At 31.8% G+C, this 19,154-nt stretch overlaps 2 protein-coding genes across 4 annotated transcripts; one reads left to right on the top strand and one right to left on the bottom strand.

Moving 5' to 3' along the window:
- Positions 1 to 23: 23 nt before the first annotated feature.
- On the bottom strand, positions 24 to 2,322 carry LOC142231528 (beta-1,3-galactosyltransferase 5). Its single transcript, XM_075302153.1, has 2 exons — positions 2,002 to 2,322; positions 24 to 1,087 (listed from the first exon to the last, which is right to left on the bottom strand). The coding sequence occupies exons 1-2, from the start codon at positions 2,270 to 2,272 to the stop codon at positions 177 to 179; spliced, it is 1,182 nt and encodes a 393-aa protein (XP_075158268.1). The 5' UTR covers positions 2,273 to 2,322; the 3' UTR covers positions 24 to 176.
- A 1,953-nt stretch (positions 2,323 to 4,275) lies between these two features.
- On the top strand, positions 4,276 to 13,468 carry LOC142229631 (uncharacterized). Of its 3 annotated transcripts, none has more exons than XM_075300208.1 (2): positions 4,276 to 4,377; positions 10,641 to 13,468. In XM_075300208.1, the coding sequence occupies exon 2, from the start codon at positions 10,862 to 10,864 to the stop codon at positions 12,284 to 12,286; it is 1,425 nt and encodes a 474-aa protein (XP_075156323.1). In that variant the 5' UTR covers positions 4,276 to 4,377; positions 10,641 to 10,861; the 3' UTR covers positions 12,287 to 13,468. The 3 variants fall into 3 exon arrangements, with proteins under 3 accessions (XP_075156323.1, XP_075156321.1, XP_075156322.1); XM_075300206.1 differs by having other exon boundaries at positions 4,297 to 4,572; XM_075300207.1 differs by lacking the exon at positions 4,276 to 4,377 and adding an exon at positions 9,172 to 9,271.
- Positions 13,469 to 19,154: the final 5,686 nt, after the last annotated feature.

Consider the following 19,154-nt stretch of genomic DNA (forward strand, 5'->3'; position numbering starts at 1 on the left):
TTGGATATAAATGCAATAAAACATTGTTTTATAATCTTAATTATTATTAATTCGAACATAATCTATTGGTATTAAATATAATTACAAATAATACTTAAAAATACTTATTGCATCTTACTAGAACATTTATTACGTATAAGACAACCACCACCAATTGGACAATCGATGGCTCACTATCATCTACCCATTGACACCATCTTTATTTCGGCATTTCCATGCTCTGGTAAAAATCGTTTAGCTGATCCCACACAAGTATTTGTGAGACTTTGTTCCTTTGATCTTTTCATACATTCATCATAATAGCACTTTTCAACATTATGCAAAAACTCGATCAATAACTTGGTATCACCTCCATTGGGTCCCACATAAAATTCACACTCAATGGCATTTGGTTTTTTCAAATCACGAACACAACAATTAAGAAAATCTGGATTGGCCGAAAACCACGAATTTAAACGTTGTAATGGTATATGCAAGGGTTCACGCAAAATACCTGTTATCCAGGTATCATCTATCCAAAAGATTGGATGTATATAGGCCTGTTCGACCAAACGCAATGCAGTTTTTGGATTGGTCACATATAGCCAACCAGAGAGGTATGAAGGGTAAACAGTTGAATTGAATTCTTCTGGAGAGGCATACCATTTATTCGCCGAGTTTCTTATAGCGGGTTTCTCATCTAAAATATAACCAGCCAATAGGGAATCGGATGTGACTAAATTACGATTTTCCAATTCCAAGGATTCCAAATAACGTTTAAGATGAAAAACATCATAAATGATGTCATCATCGATTTTTATTATGAATTTTGCTTTGGAGCAACGTTGAGCTGCCCACTCCAGGCCCATAGTATGTTTGTATGAGAGATTTCGATATCCTTCGAGAAAGTTACCCTGCAGCAAGTCGCCGAATCGCTTCTGTTCGTTAATAATCTGCGACTGGGTTATAAAGTGTTCTCTCGGTGGTATAGATGCCAAAAGAAAAACACGTTGCATTCCCATATCATCTAATTTGGTTTGTGATATGGCGTTTCTATGGGCGGATCGAAGTTCATCATGGCCCACATAGGAAGTGACTATTAATATGGCTGAAAAAAAAATATAAAAGTAAAAAATTAACAAAATTATTAAACATCTGTATACATAAGCGATTGGTATGATAACTACTACGTGGTCACTCTGCACGCAATAAGGGATAAAAATAAATTCTATAAAGGCCCAACGGTTATCACCCGTCAGGGAATTGAGGCACCATAAATTGGTCTTATCTTAGCTTTGAATAAGTATCTGACAGAATAATTCCATTGTTGTTGGCTTTATATAAAAAGGGGGTGGGAGATCAGCCCTAAAACGAGAAAGTAGCCCCATTGTGAAATCATAACGAAAACATATACTATCCCCTCTAGGACAAGCAAGCATATGACCATTAAGAACTGAGACTTCCAAAGCAAAAGTTCTATGCTTTAAGCTGTTTTAGATGTCCTTAAGAAAAAGGATTAAACACGTTGATGTAATCAGATGTTGTGGCGCCTGCTGTTAGAGTGTAAATCCTTGAAGTAGTTGGAGAGAGAGTGATGTAAATGAAGAAAGTTATGTCCTGCGAGGAACGCAAACTTCATACCTATCTCCTAAGGCGTCATTAAAATTCCTTCATAGTTATATTGGAACCTGGCTCAAAATAGAAAGGCCATATTGTCTCGTGTAAAAAAGCAATAGCTGAAAAGTGGGAACTACGTGCATTAACTAAAACAGTTGAAAATAATGCAAAACCCGATACAACTGTGAAAATCCTTGCTGACAATAATAAAGCCAAAAGCAGTTGGGACATACGCAGTGTCAAAATGCAATAAACTTGGTTGAGCCGTTAAATTATCGTTTAATATGGGTGCAATTTATTAACTTTCACGGATCAGATTTTTTGTTAATATCTTCAGTTTAAGGAGAGATCCCTTTATTTTGGGTTAGTGAATTTGAGTTAGTATGACATTAAAAAACAATTTACCCATTAACTCCTTCTTAAAATTTTTACAAGAGTCGTTGTCTATTAAATACTCAAAATTTGAGTAATTTAGTAAACGTCGTCGCTGTTCATGCGCAGAAAAAGAGTATTTTCCACCATTTGTCGTCGTATCATCCTCTTCCTTCGAATGGAGTATTGTCAGAAATTCATCCACATTTGTTGAGTTTTCTGAGTTATTTAGAACAATAAGTAGAATTATGAGAAATGCAGCTATTATTATAATAAGTTTCCAAAAAACTCGGCGCAGACGCATTTTTCCATCTAAAATGTTTGTTTTTTTCGTTTTGTTGTAACGAATGACAGATAAATGTCAATGCAAAATATAAACAAATCCTGAGCTCCAAGTCGCTCATACTGAAACGGCGTGGACATGAAAACAACTTTAAGGGTAACGACATTACTACAAAACCAAAGAAGATAATAGTCGTATAATCTTTCTTCGTATTACGCGCCGTCCGGACTATAAGTTTTTCGGGATGAATGTCTGTGTTCGTAAAGAATCGTAAGTGTGGCCAATCGCTAGGGATTGTTGGCGATGACTTAATAATCGATAAATGCGTTGGCGATCCCATTAATGCGCTTTACAGACTATCAATTATTCCGGATGGAATGTCGGTGTTTGTAAAGAATCTTACAGTGTGTCGAATCGATACGACTTGTCGGCGATGACTAAATAATCGGTAAATGTGTTATCGATCCCATAAACATGCAGCAGTATCGATTATGCCTTCGGACTTAACTTATAATGTGCACAATCCCTGCCAACATTTTTTGAATTTGGGGGCGCTTCTGAGAATCCCCACTACGTCGAAAACAATCATATACGACATCAAAAACTCGTTGGAAAAGCGCCGTCACTATTGAGAAGTTGTACCACGCCAAGTTACTACGAAAAAGTTTCTCATCAGTGCAATTATTAGGTGCCTATTTAGATCAATTTCGAAGGACGCCAATAAGAACCCCTGCAAACTATCAGAAAAAGTGCATTTTAAGGTAATTGTAGAAGAATCATTGTGGTTAAGTAAAACACGATTGTGTAGATGTTTATTAATTTGATTAAACATTTACAATTTCTTATAAATATAACATTTTTCGGTTTATCTCATCACATTTAACATAATTTTTTGCATTAATAAAAGAATGATGTTGAGTTTTATGTAGCAAGTTACATATTGCAGCGTCTATCAGCCAGTTTGTTTATTTTCGATGGAGACAGCGTGCCTGGAAAAATATTTGAAAAACGATCACTTTATTCTATTTGGAAAGTCGAAAATTGTTCACCATATACCTTTCACAATTTTAAGCGTAATATCTATGTTTTCAGAACTTTATTTTCGTTTTTATTTAAATAAAATATAACAAGCTGGTTGCGCTTGGCGTTTCACAAAAAATAAAATGGCTCTTCTAACAGTAGTGATGGCAAAATACTTTCATGTACATTTTGTACTTTTTGATATGCTTCCCCCATCACAGTTCGCGATGGTTGTGGTGACATTTACGAGTCTGTGGTACCGATGAGGATGAAATGGTACTTTGAAATGCTGGCAGGGATATGGGATATGTTCGACACGAGCACTGTCGTCCGGAGTCTGGCTGTAAAGCGCATTAAGACATTATGTTCAATGTGTTGTTATTCGTATAAATGTTATACCTGGAATAATTTATAAATATTAATATTAAATTAATAAATATCTAGACAATCGTGGTTTACTTGACCACAATGATTCTTTTACAACTATCTTAAAATTCACTTTTTCTAATATTTTAAAGGGGCTATTATTGGCGTCGTTCTAAATTTATCTAAAAATGTACCTAATATTTGCACTCATGCGATACATTTTTGTAGTAACTGAACTCGTTTGCGACGAGTTAAGTTACTACAAAAAAAACAATCGTATACGACTGTTTTCTACGTGGTGGGGATTCTCAGAAGTGTCGGCAAATTGAAAAAATGTTGGCAGGGTAACCAGCTGCAGTATCGATTATGTCTTCGAGCATAACTTATGGTGTGGCCAATATCTGGGATATGTTCGACAAACTTATAACTGGACGGCGTATTAGACTTATAAACTTTACGCTTATTACCCGACAATGCTATCATGATTTATAGCCACCAACACCGTTAATAAAATAGTATTGACTTCGAACTCTAAGTAGTGTGCATTCACAATAAAGCAAAAAACAATAACAAAAAAGGAAGGAGAGTAAATAATTTTGACATCTTGTGTTAAAAACACACACATCCATCCGATTCCTCGCTCACCCATACACGCAACTTAACAACAAAAGTGATTGTGAGATGGCGAAGATTAAACATTATTAAAAAGGAGCAAACGAGATCTTTGCGTAGTCGCGTGTGTAAGTGGAGGTTATAAATTAATGGTGTAAAGTATACGGATAAATGAAAAATCAATAATTTATAAAAACAGATATATCACACCAAAATTAAAAAAGAATTTATATCTATGAAAAAGTATAAAATAAGGCTAACAAACAAGAACCTGAGAAGAGTGTTACAAGAAATCCATTTAAAACTAATAATTCGCATCGTGGGTGAGTTGAATGAAGTTTTAGTCTGCGATTTATGGTGCTGACACAATTTATTATCTTGCAAAAATTATATTCCTTTGGTTCCTAAAAAAAACCAGGGGTAGAATGTAGAATTCTAATTTTTGCCTTTTTTTATTTTCATATCTCCGTATTCCTTAGCCACAAAGAATAAACTATAAATCAACATACACACTTATGTACATATTGTCCGTATGTATGTTTGACTCCCTTTGTTTTTGTTTGGATTGTTTGTTTTTCGTCTTTTAAATGGGAGAAGTACTCTTCTCTCCAAAAAGAACACTAAGGGATTTATTTACGCGTTTGTGTGGGAAAATTATATATGAAGAAATACCTCCTTTGCTAATGTTTTTATGTATAGATTTAATGATTTTTCAAATTGAACAAAGGAACTTAATTCAAACACACACACACAGCTACAGGGAATCAGCAAGTTTTTGCAAAGGACGCGCGCAGAAATCGGTATACATATAAGGCAAAGTACAAGTAAAATATTTTAGTCATTTAAGATGCGTTGATGAGTACGTATTTATTTATGTTGAGCGGCTTTGTTAAATGAAAAAAAACCTGTCCATAAAATGTTCAAATATTCTTCAGAAATAAGATAATTAACTAAGTTCATAATCAGGGTCTTAAGCATATTAATATCTTCACCTTGAAAAGTTTTGAATCCCATTTGATTTGTTTTTCTTTTGCACTGCATGCAAGCATGGGTTAAGAACGTTGCACTCACTCTCTTCCCCATGGGGCATCAGTGCCAGTGTTGCCAAGTTAGGGGTTTCCCCCCCCCAAATTTAGGGGGTTTTTTCACGTTTAGGGGTAAAATTTATTTGGGGGGTTTTTTGGGGGTAAAAAATTATTTCAGACCTTATAAAGTGGAGCAATTCTCAAGCAAATTCGGAACAATTCTAGCATGAATTATGAGAAAAGAGATGCGGAAAGTCAACAAGAAGATCCTAAATACAAACAAGTATCCAATAGCATTAATTTCGTTATCTTTTTTAAACTCTTCTGTTGAAAGGGCATTTTTAATATTTGACAAAATTAAAAACAATCGTATTTTAACTTAGCAGCTGAAAGCTTTTTAAGAGTAAGCCCGCTTTTTATATTGATATACATATTGTATTATTACATCCATAGAAAAAATAATTTCCTCAGGGATGAAATTTTAAACAAACGAAAATCTCTTTTGTTTTAAAGTATAGCAAATTTTATTTTTTATTTACTTCAAACGAAAAAAATTTAGCATCAAAAGAAAAACTTAGTTTTTCCAAAATTTCGCTTCTCAGGAAAGAACTCTTCTTTCAGGATATATATTTGTGTTAAATTTAATTTGTAAAGTGTATCACTAACGGATTTTTTTTCACGTAATTTTGGGACCACTTTTTGTACTTTTATGTTCTGAAATTTTTTGGGGGTTTTTGAAAAAAGCTTAGACCAATTTAGGGGTTTTTTTCTTAAGATTTGGGGGGAAGAATCAAAAATCACCTGGCAACACTGATCATTGCAAACTTGCACTATTGCCATGTTTACTTTTTAAGTTATTGGTACTCAATTCACAATAGCAATTGCATTGTTACTTTCCTACAAGTCGTATAACAAACATGTTTTTGAGTAGTCGAGAGCATTTTAAAGGGAAATACATTTAAAAAATCATATTTCGATAAAAAAAAAAACCAAAATATGTATGAAAAAGTATGCTTTGGGCCTAGTTTTAATGGTTCCGGTCATGTAGAAATTTTATAAAAAAAATTAAAATTCTTCTGAATTAAAGCTGGATATGCCATTGGGGAATGAGTATTTTAATATCGGGATTCCCGAAAATATTGAATCTTGGAATATTGTCAGGATATTAAAATATTTTGACTAACAACAATCTACAGCACCAAAAAATTTTAGTACGCAAAGTCAATTTGATTTAATTTATTTTAATGAAAGAAACCACAAACAACACACGAACATAAGTGTAAATTAAAGCAATTCTCTATCTTACTCCAGTTTTTTAATAAAAAATCCTAAAAAGCCACAAATTTAACAAATTTGGATTATTTTTCCGCGATCCCAAAAAATCCTTGGATTTAATATTAAAAATCTCGAATGTCATCCCTAATCAAAACTCGATCAATTATCCTGTAAATTGGTATTGATTTTGTTGTAACTTTTTGTGGATTTTATATAAAAGTAATAGAATATTTCCAGTTCCATCCCGGCTAGGAATCAATCCCGTTGCACGGGTATTCTATCCAAAACATCTCAACAGAATCAATCTGGCCAAATATTATCAATAAGATTAAATTAAAAAGCAATAATGCGTTATAAATAAGTGTGTAAATATAACCATAGCGATAGGCGGTAGGCGAACACTTATTTACGTGTATTTCTTATGGGAAGCCCAAAATCCGCGACGGAAAACCGTGACGGCTAGCGGCGTGTCGTTAAATTAAAACTTATTCTAACTCCTTGGCGAAAACTGGTATAGTGTTGCCATCGCTTATCAATTTTTTTAACTCACCACTAGGAATTGCTGTTGCCTGGACACGTGTAGATTATTTTTTCTTGAAATAACTCAACAAATAACAAGCCATTGTATGTTTTTATTCAACTTCATTGTTTAATATTGTCAAAGCATGCTGTATTGACAACAAAAACGCTAGGAAACGTGAAAAAGGGAATTATTCGCCGGCAAGCTTATTGTATTTGCCGTTGCGGCAAAAATGTTTCGCCTACCGCCTATCACTATGGTTATATTTACACACTAAATTGTTACTTTTTGAACAATTCGGGATGCTTTATTTTGAATCCCGGGATTTTTCGGGATCCCGAAAAAATCTGAATTTGTTAAATTTGCAGGATTTTAGAATTTTTAATTAATAAATTGGTGTCTTCATTCAGTATAAACCCTTAGACTGCGAGAGATGTTTTTCATCTGCAATAAGATAGGATCGCGTATATATGTTATGATGAAACTTTGGGTGCCTTGATATTTGTAAGAGGTTACTTAAAACGATGAAGTATAAAAGAAAATTCTTAAAATCTTTAGTTGATTGATTGATATATTTAGCAAAAAGTTGAATACGAAAGCAATATGAAAAAGCTTTTTAATTTATTTTTGTGTTCATATTTTTTGTTAAGTAGCAATATGAAATTGCTATTTAATTTACTCTTATGTTCTGTTGTTACGTTTTTGTTCATAAAATTGAATTAAGCCAAATTTGCTTGATGTCTAACAATTTATTGATGCATGAATCCCGAATCCATATAATACATACAAAATGTTTCACAATCATTGCCTTGGATATTTTCCATTCATAATTTGACAAGACTTGATAAAAATATAATCGTCTTCATATATATTTTTAAACCGAACATAGTAGTACTCACCTTTACTGGAAAACAGTAGTGTGCTTACTTTTCCCATCGAAAATCTATTTCTTTTCGTTTGAGTTACATATCATGCGTTAAAGTATTTGTGTTTGTTGGTATATGAAGCCCCGCAAATTTTATGGAAACTTTTGTAATATTCCTTTTTTATTAATCGGTGCGATACTTACCTGAATGCAACTTCTTTTCTATGGGATAAACTTTATTCAATGTATTGGGGACTATTATCAAGTAAATGCTGTTCCCCGTTTTGCAAATTTTGTAGCGTCATACCATTTACCATGTCGATGTTAATATAAATATTTATTTGTTGCAACAACTAACTTACGCCCGTCCTATAATTGAACTAAGATTCTATTAGTATACTCAACTTTTGGTTGTACCAGCCATTTGTTGATTCCCATGATGTAGGTCTCACTATGCTGGTGGTTAGCTCAACAATTTTATGCAGAATAAAACCAAATTTATTGGCATTGGTTATTGTAACCAATTGAATGGTGATGGGAATTTCGTTTTGATCCTGTGAACTTTTTTATGGTCATGTTGGATGTATAATGGGGAAAATAATCAAAGCATTGTTCTTGTAACAAAAAATAAGTTACTGACATCATTTCCTCATTGTAATTATCGAATTGGAACCAACCATTTCTCTGGGTGTACAAAATCTCTGACTGGGGCAACGTAACGTTTTGCAGTTTGAAATGGTTGAAAAATAAGCAATAATGGCAACACTGTCTCAAATGTTTTTATGTTCTCTTTCGCCGCATATTTCTCTTTGTTCTGCTCTTTTACACTCACACTAATAAAGAGTTTCATGTGTTTCCTGAATGTTTATGAAGCTAGCAGCAGACTTACTACTATTCTTAATTTTTTGCTTGCCTCCACAATGAGGATTTCTTTTTATTTTGTTATAATTTTTTAGTTTATTTTTCTTTGAGTGTGTGTGTTATGTACGGTGTGTGTGTGGCTTATATACGTGTAGGTTGTTTTTTTTTTCTACATTCGTTTACTTCTCCTTGTTCTCTATATTATATTTTTTTTTATAAATTTATATTAAGTACAGTGTTCGAAATTGTTGGTCTTAAGCTATTTTCCTGCAGCCGTATTATTGTTCCTTGTATGAGTGTTCTTTCATTATGTTTTTTTTTTTTTGGTAGTTGTTCTTGTCTTCTGTATGCTGTATAAATATATAAAAATTACCTTTTAGTACTTGGCTTTGTGCCTTTCTGGCGTCATTTGTTTAAAGTATAAGGCGGAGTAGGAGAAAATTCTAGCCATATAAAAAAATTAACATTTTAAAATGGTAAAAACAAAACTTATATTAGTTGTTTTAAATCCCAATTCACCGAAGAAATTGTTATGGAATAACATTCACGTTTAATATTATCGAAACAATATATGTAAAGAAAAAGGAACATAAAATACGATTTAATATATGCAAAAACACGAAAAATATTTTGTGGATAGATAGAACTGCTTAAAATATGTTTGCGTTTAAAAAAAATCAAATTGCGAAACTAAATATAAACTTCATACAAATATTTTAAAGGATATTATGTTAGCATTGCACCATGTTATAAAGACCAGAATCAAATTCTTCATTAGCACTGCGAAAAATTGGAGACAATTTATGCAATTTACCAATATGCTTATTCTACTAGGTAGAAATTATACAAAAAAATCATGAGCAGTGGCACCATCTATAGATGAATTCCAAAGTTTAATCGAATACACTTAAGTGATGTACAGTGGATACCGGATTTAAGAAACTCAGTAAAATGCACAATTTTTGTTTCTTATATTGCGTTTTTTCTTATAGGCAATTATTCACAAGAAAAAGAGGGTATGGTGTTTCTAATGCCTTTCTTATATGCATAATTTTCTTATATGAGATGTGCTTATACCCGTTACCTAATGTAGTATAATCCTCATCGAAAATCCTTCCAATTTAAACTGAGTACTAAAACAAAAAAGCCAAAGCATGTAAAGTAATTTTTTTATTGAAATAAAAACAAATGAAAAACTTTTATTCATTTCAATTTTATATTATTAAATTATATTAAATTAAAGTCCTTTTAGTTGTACTTTTGTGAGACTAGCAAAATATTTCGTCAATGTAATCCAAATTCCATCCATTCATAATTCCAATATATAATTTTTCTTTAGAAAAATTTTAACATTTTCTCCATGAAAACTCGAAACAAGAAACAATATATATGAATTAATATACAGTCAAATCGAATGTAGAAGGTACCGGAAAGTATTCGTCTATTGTTGATGAACAATTCTATTTCTAGTTTTGAACCAACCGTTAAATTACAAAAACAAAAATTAAAAAAGTTTCGGCTTTAGTTTAATCGGCTTCATCACGCCGAGGCCGAAGCCGTAGTCGATTAATTCATCATCATGACATCGATAAAGAAATTTGGGGGGATTAAGCAGAAAATCATAAAAAAATCACGAAAAGTATTTACACCGGTCGATTTCTAAATAAAAATTGAACGAATTTCTATCATAAACAAAATTTATAAAAGTTCGGAAGTAATCCTCATTTGTAGCTCTTAACACATTTCTCATATATGTACTTTGCAAAAAAAACATTTTTTATTAAATTTGATAATAATATAATGTATTAATATAATTTTATTTGATTTTACTTAATATCTCTACAGGTTACTGCTTAAAAACAACGATAGAAGAAAATCGATCATACTTCCCAACCTATATAATCCTCGGATAGAGGAAATCTTCCATTTCTAGTCTTCAAAAGAGTGATTACTAAATACTTAATTTTTATATTGAAATCCGTGTATTCGTATCCACATTAAATCCAGCAAAACAAGCAAACCAACAGCACAACATTGTTCCTACAAAACTGCTTTGTTGATAGTATATGACAAGAGCAAGCAAAATGTCACCCTCACATCGACAGGAGTTTTGTGTCCGTTGGAACAGTCACTTAGGTAGTATTGGAGCAGCATTTCCCCAACTATTGGCAGGCCAGAGATTTGTCGATGTCACATTAGCGTGTGAAGGTCATCAGGTTCATTGTCATCGCCTTGTTTTGGCAGCGTGTTCATCGTATTTCGAGAATATTTTGGCCGAGAATCCTTGCAAACATCCCGTCATTATCTTGCCCTCAGAAATAAAATTATGGGAAATTCAGGCATTGGTCGATTTTATGTATAAAGGGGAGGTCAATGTTACCCAGGCTGGTTTGCCACAATTATTACGCTGTGCTGAGCAATTACGAATTCGAGGGCTGTATGGATCGGATGCAGCATTGAATCTGAATCAATTGAAAGCTTTAACCGGGAAGACTCCGCAACAAGCCAATAATATTAATTCAAATTCAGCACAATCAACAGGTCTGCCAGCCGATAGTCACGATGAGGATACAGCTACCAATTCCACAACTACGACGGCCACAAGTACAATACAGCCAAACCCACAGAATATTGTAATTAAAAAGGAACCAACGACAAGTAACCCAAATGTAATACATCCAATGCTAACACCAGTCGCTTTAAACACACTTATGGCTAATGTGGCACATCGTCAGGATTCATGTGATGAATCGACATCAAATGCCTATGAACACTATGAAAATAATCAAGCCACCAACAATGTGATTGTTCCCGCAGCCACTCAACAACACAATATTATTAAACAAAGCAATACAAATCCAGCACAGACCTCAACGCCTACACCTAACCCGCAAAACATATCAACTCATCATATGGACTCGACCATTGAGGATGACCACAATTATGTGGCCCATGATGAGGATCACATGATGGATAGTTTTAGTGGAGCCACTATGACTGATACGGAACATGATTCGACAGCTAACAACTCAATGATGCAAATGTCCATGGATCAAAACAGTTCTTTGAGACGTATACGTAGATCCGAGGAGTCGTTGGAACAGGCCGCCAAATGTGTCTCGAAAGGTCAAACATTCCAAACAGTCAGTAATATGTATAATATACCGGTATCGACAATACGTTTCTATATGGCTCGCAAAGGTATATTACCCAAACGAAAACGTGGTCGAGGTGCATCGTCAAGTGCAGCAAGTTCTATTGGAGGTGGTACAGGTGGCATGATGACTCTTGGCGGTAGTAATAATATAATGGGTGGTGGTGTTATTGCCCCAAATCCCGCAGCTTTGGCTATGTCACAAATGTCTCAAGCTCTGGCACAAATGAAACAGCAACGAGTGGACACGAGTCCCAATGCCGCACAGTATTCTGAAGAAGCAGCCTACCATTTGCTAAGTTATAAAATGAAAACAGAAGCTCCTCGTTTGGTTTGAGAGAAATTAATATAACCAATCTAAGATCATTTAAGGGATAATAAGTTGTGAGTTTCTAAATTCTAAGTTGCAAACTTGAAAGATTCAGTAAGAAACCGAAACTCCATGCTATAATGATGCTCCAGTTCAGGAAAGAATTCATGAACACATTTAAAGCCATAAACCTTGTATTTCTTATGCATTTATGCAATTTTGTAATTTACCTTCGATAAAAAGTAGTAGGTCTAATTTTAAAACGAATATTGAGAAATGAATGTTCCTTTTAAAATCGTTTCTTTAAAGAAAAGCATATCTATGATTTTCTGTACTTAATTTACCGCAATTTTGTTTGATACTCTTGTAGGAACAATGCTTTTAACTTTTCAATGTCGTTATATATCTTATCGATCACATGAGTCGTTAAAATTATATTTAATAGTGTCATTTAGCCACAGATTCTTCTAACCCATATACAAATTGCAGGATTTACATATTCGAAAATTTATTATAGCTTACTACAGCCAACTAGGGTCAGGCCTCAAACTGAAACAGTTGTAATTAGATATTACCACAAATAGACTTAGATCTTCTATAAACTAATATCGAAAGGTGTTTCTGAATATATTTGATATTTGCAGAAAGTTGAGAAATATTTCCAAATAAAATTTTGTCGACAAAATAAAATACTATATTTAGCTCAAAGCTTATACACTTCATCTCATGACATCCCATTAATATTAAATGGGATAATCCATTATTATATATATTTTTTAAATTATTGTTCGCTAAATATCCTGATAAAGCTAGAAACCACAACGATAATCAATACACACACAAACACACTCAAAACACTTACAATTGCCATACATAATATCTCTCTTATTTCTTAGTCTTAGTCTTAGTTCTAGAATTTAGTATATCTATGTACAAGCTTGTTTAAAGACCTATTTTTGGTCCTGTTCCTTTGTATATTATGCCACAAAATACTATTTAATGTTATATTAACATAACATTTTTATTTAGTAATTGTTACTTTTACATACATTACACATATATTTTTTTACTCTCTCTATATATACATATTAGTTTTAAGTTTTTAATTTATAAATTTACTTATGTAGCTTGTATTGTTACAATAAGCCAAACCAGTATGATTAGATTTTAACAACGGAATAAAGAAAACAAAATTTCTACATAAAATAAGATTTCAGTTTGAAAAAAACACACACACACACATAATATATATTTTAAGGTGAAGATACCTAACAAAGAAAATAACTAATTTTAAAATCCAAGGCCTATTTATAGGTATTGTCGATGAAGAGATGATTTTTTTTTTTTCATTTGATGGTTGCTGGACAAAATTTTGATTGCCATTTATTATATTCAAAATTAGAGGCAAACATGGTGCTCACCATAACTTTGGTCTGTGTAAACATATTTCTTACAACAAATATTGGTCCTATATTTGACATTATATATACAAGATAATATCACACGCAATTGCCTGTTGCGTCGATTTAGCACTTTCTCTTCGAAATGTATCAATTTAAATACCTGAATCGTTTTACATTTGAACCCAGCACTAGACTAAAATTTAAAACGTTCCAGCGACATCGATACAATCAAAAAAAATTGTTACCCCATTCTATGTTTAGATCAATGACAAAGAAATGAATGTAGTTACTGCTATTTAAAAAAATGTCTTGATAAATATTTTATTTTAAAACGAACGATAAATATAAACAATCTAAGTAACATATTAGTTATGCCTGTTCTGGGTCTCACGACTTTGTACATCATATAACTACGGTTGCCACAAAAAATTATACCAAAAATGATTTTTTACTTTTTTACTATTTGGTAGATTGGCAGAATAGTTTATGTTTGTTTATTTCCTATAGAAATAAAATTTTCACAAAACTTTGTATAGAAATAAAATTTTCACAAAATTTTCTACAGAAATATAATGTTGACAAAATTTTCTAAAGAAATGAAATTTTGACAAAATTTTCTATAGAAATAAAATTTTGACAAAATTTTCTATAGAAATAAAATTTTGACAAAATTTTCTATAGAAATAAAATTTTGACAAAATTTTCTATAGAAATAAAATTTTTACAAAATTTTCTACAGAAATATAATGTTGACAAAATTTTCTACAGAAATATAATGTTGACAAAATTTTCTATAGAAATAAAATTTTGACAAAATTTTCTATAGAAATAAAATCTTTACAAAATTTTCTATAGAAATAAAATTTTGACAAAATTTTCTACAGAAATGAAATTTTGACAAAATTTTCTACAGAAATGAAATTTTGACAAAATTTTCTAAAGAAATGAAATTTTTTACAAAATTTTCTATAGAAATAAAATTTTTACAAAATTGTCTATAGAAATAATATTTTGACAAAATTTTCTATAGAAATAAAATTTTTACAAAATTTTCAATAGAAATAAAATTTTGACAAAATTTTCTATAGAAATAAAATGTTGACAAAATTTTCTATAGACATAAAATTTTGGCAAAATTTTCTATAGAAATAAAATTTTGGCAAAATTTTCTATAGAAATAAAATTTTGACAAAATTTTCTATAGAAATAAAATTTTGACAAAATTTTCTATAGAAATAAAATTTTGACAAAATTTCCTATAGAAAATAAATTTTGACAAAATTTTCTATAGAAATAAAATTTTGACAAAATTTTCTATAGAAATAAAATTTTGACAAAATTTTCTATAGAAATAAAATTTTGACAAAATTTTCTATAGAAATAAAATTTTGACAAAATTTTCTATAGAAATAAAATTTTGACAAAATTTTCTATAGAAATAACATTTTGACAAAATTTTCTATATAAATAACATTTTGACAAATTAATATTATGAGATGTAACACAGATCTTTCAGCTTGAATTTAAAAAACAATAGCCTTAGGCTACCTAAAGTGTCACCTAGATGTGAAACCGCTTAGGGAAGCTTGGAAACACTCACTAGGCAATAAAAAGGTGATTTGATAACTTTTTTGGTTTTGTCTGACCATCAATATGATTTTTTATTTTGTTGTAACTACCTAAAATTAATAAGTATTGATATGACTCCTAAACACTACATAGATTGACATGAATTGTTGTTCAAGTTCGACTGGATAAACTTACCGGATAGCAAGAAGTGTGTATCAATACTTAGGTTGTATTGTAGTAATCCTTGTTTTCTTATTTAGGATACATCTTTTTCTAAGTAATTTAATATTTTTTATTCATAGGCAGAAAAAGGAAAATGCAAATTTATATTTTCTATAGAACTATAGGCTTCAGTTTATATAGGTTTCTTTAAAAGAAAATTACAATGACACGAACATACTTGGTTTTGTTATGTAAATAGTAATACATGTATATATATATTTATGGAATATGATATAAATATTTCATTAAAACAATATGGCTTATTATTGTATCATACATTTTTATAATAATTGTACAATATTCTGTTGGCACTTCACTTACATACAAAGAAATCGTCTTCAAATGGGAGAGCTACATGAAAAAAGTCATATACGTAAATAAACATGAAGTTGAGTTTATTAACAATTATAACTGATATTCAAAATCAAGAATATTATTTGTAAAACAAAACCCCCCAAACAGCTAGAGAAATCTCTAGATGCCATCAGAAAAAAATAGGATATACTCACAATATATGATTACTTTTGTATATTTATTTACTAAGTTTTTACAACAAAAGGACTGCTTTCAATAAGAATCTGATATTTATTATTATTTATGTTAAATAATGCATTTACAGTATATGTATTTTATTTTAATTTTACGTAAAGTTTTCATATGAAAATCATTATAAACATTTGCAAAGTTGTGCAACACAAATCTAAAACCATAATAATTTTAATTTTTTTGTGTAGCATTAGCAGCTAATAGTTTAGGGTGTCCTAATTTTTTTATTTTATTTACGAAAAGACTTTATATTGCCATTTACAATTTAATTTTATAGTGTAATAATTGGTATGTATATTTTTTTTTTTTTGTATTGTCTCAAGTAACAACCCACAGCCTTAATGAAAATCAATAAACCGAGAAAAAATATTAAAACATTTGAAATCACATACATACCTCGTAACCGCAACAAGAATGCATTAATTGAGAAATAGCCCTTTAGAACAAGAAATATTCTATATATATACACAAAGGTAATATTAACAATTAAAATAAAATCTTACATTATTTAAAAATAACAATGTACATAAATATAAAAGAAGAGAATAAAACATGTAAACATGAAATGTTGCATTTTTTATTGGGGATAACCTGTATGGAAAGCTTTTAATGTTTATGCCGAAAATTTGGATATTTTTAAAAATGAACTATATAAGTGAGAACTTAAAAAGATTCAGTACAATATTTATTTAAATTTTTATGATATAACAGCAACACATTTGAAATTTTGTGATGGCGATTTGCAATACAAAAATTTACCCTTCATTGCCCTATTTTTTGCCAGCTGATAAAATATTCAGGCTTTATCACACAACACAAGGAAAATCTATACAGTAGGTTAGGTTTCAGGCTCACTTTGACTATTCAGTCCATTGTGATACCACATTTAACTAAAAGTACCTATTACATATGGGCACTTCTAGTTTTAACCACTGAACCTTCTCTATTATTTTCTTTTGTTGAACCAACCAGATTGTTCCAAAAACATTAACGGACTGCTTAGTTAACGTTTTCCAGGTCCACCAGTAATCTAAAGCTATATGCCCCTAAAATTCGCTTACGCCTTACACAAAATGCAGGACATTTACACAAGAGGTGTTTAATTGATTCCTTTTCCTCCGCATCATGACAGCTCATACAGTAGTCATTATACTTCGCACCAATAGTTTTTGCAAATTCGCCTATCACGCAGTGACCCGTTATAGCAGATATCAGAAGTGATATCTGACGTCTTGAGAACACTAGCATATCTAGTGTGCGGTTCAAGTTTTAATGGGGGCCATATTTGCTTGGTGTCGTTACAACCCTTGCAATTCTCCCACCGAACATTTGCCATCATGACAGCCTTCTCACGTAGTAAGAGCTTGCAGGTAGCCAAAGACATACCAACAGATTCTAGTTCCCCTGGAATATGTAAGGTAGTTCCCGGCCTTGCTAACTCATCTGCTTCGCAGTTCCCCGGTATGTTCCTATGGCCAGGCACCCATATTAGGTGAATATTGCACTGCTCAGCTCGTTGAGAGATTTGCGGCAGTCGATGGCCGTTTTCTAGTTAGGTTAGGTTAGGTGGCAGCCCGCTCACTTAAACTATTCAGTCCATTGTGATACCACATTGGTGAACTTCTCTCTTATCACTGAGTGCTGCCCGATTCCATGTTCAGCTCAATGACAAGGGACCTCCTTTTTATAGCCGAATCCGAACGGCGTTCCACATTTCGAGTTAAGGAACACGAGAGTCCAAGGATTTTATTGCAGGTTGACTGCCTGAGTACATATTAATGCCAACATTTTTTGGAACATTACTTCTCGGCCAATTCGCCACCTCTCTTATTGCTAATATTTCAGCCTGAAAAACTACAGTGATTAGGTAATCTTTTCGCTATTCGAAGTTCCAGATTTGTAGAATATACTCCGAAACCCACTTGTCAGTGGGTCAAATTAGATTGGAATTCTTTTCTAAACAATTGCAAAAAAAGAACAAAACTAATTTATCACAAGTTGTAGGAGAGTGTATTTTAGAGAGAAAATCTAAGTAAAATTTTTGTCGGAAAATCCTAGTATTTGAGAAATCAACCCCTGAAAATAGGTATTTTTATTTAAGTTTGTTATAAATATGAATATATTTTGATAAAATCTAATTTTTTGGCGCATTTTCGGTAAATAGTATATATTACAGGGAAAATGTAAAGTAAAAATGTGGTCGGAGAAGCTTAGTTTTCGAAATATCAACCTGTGAACAATTTTATTTTTTTTTGTTACTTTTTGCGGATTTGCGGTAAATAGTGTATTTTAGAAATTTACGTTACAATTAATAAAAGCGGCACGCGAAAAGGGTCACTATTAATCGAATTTCTGCAGGCGAAAAATGTTTTAAAAAAAATCGCGCGATTGATATTTCGCACCAATGGCCTCGCAATGTAGGTTGCTATTAACAAAGGCGCGAAGACTCACTATTGATGAATGAAAGGTCCGCAGGCGAATTTTTTCCAAAAAATGGTGCACATTGCTGTTGCTATAATGTGCTCGAAATTAGCTTTAATATGAGTGCCATATTATATGTGAAGGGGTCTGGGACCTCCCCGGGTCACGGGTATGATGTTTTTTGTCTGAATTCTAAATATTCCCTTTACTGCCTTTTGTTCGAAAACTTCGCCCGATTTCCATTTCCGACAAAAAATTGTACATTACATTTTGTGTTCCAAGTTGAAAAAATTATGGCCTGGACCAATCGGATAACTTGAGTAGAGTGTTGAGTGTGAAAAAAGCCAAAGCCAAAATTTATAGCACGTTTATTGTAGCTAACTTTTTTAGTGTGCTAGTTAAGATACTCTTGTAGCTTATTAAACATCTTCAAATATAGGCTAAGATTATTATTATTATTTATTTATTTATTTATTTTTTTTTTTTTTTGAAGATGAAAGGAAGCACGCACATAAAAATGCACAATTGCATTAAATTCGATGATTTGATTTGGCAAAGAAAAATTGAAATGTTTTTACGCGTTGATGTAAGCAAACTACTGACTTTCTAGAGATTCAAATTGAATTTACAAACGATATGGCTTTCATCTCTTCAGCAGGCAAAATTTGTTGAACAGCTAACTTAAGCCGATGAGTATACGGCTCTATGACCCTCCGGATTTTAAATAAAACTCA

Source organism: Haematobia irritans, chromosome 3 (genome assembly GCF_050003625.1).
Source record: "Haematobia irritans isolate KBUSLIRL chromosome 3, ASM5000362v1, whole genome shotgun sequence".
NCBI lineage: Eukaryota > Metazoa > Arthropoda > Insecta > Diptera > Muscidae > Haematobia > Haematobia irritans.

Coding starts and splice junctions, on each gene's coding strand:
- LOC142231528 (XM_075302153.1), bottom strand. CDS start 2,272: ATGCGTCTGCGCCGAGTTTTTTGGAAACTTATTATAATAATAGCTGCA. Junction 1,088..2,001: donor TTTTAAGAAGGAGTTAATGG/GTAAATTGTTTT, acceptor TTTTTTTTTCAG/CCATATTAATAGTCACTTCC.
- LOC142229631 (XM_075300208.1), top strand. CDS start 10,862: ATGACAAGAGCAAGCAAAATGTCACCCTCACATCGACAGGAGTTTTGT.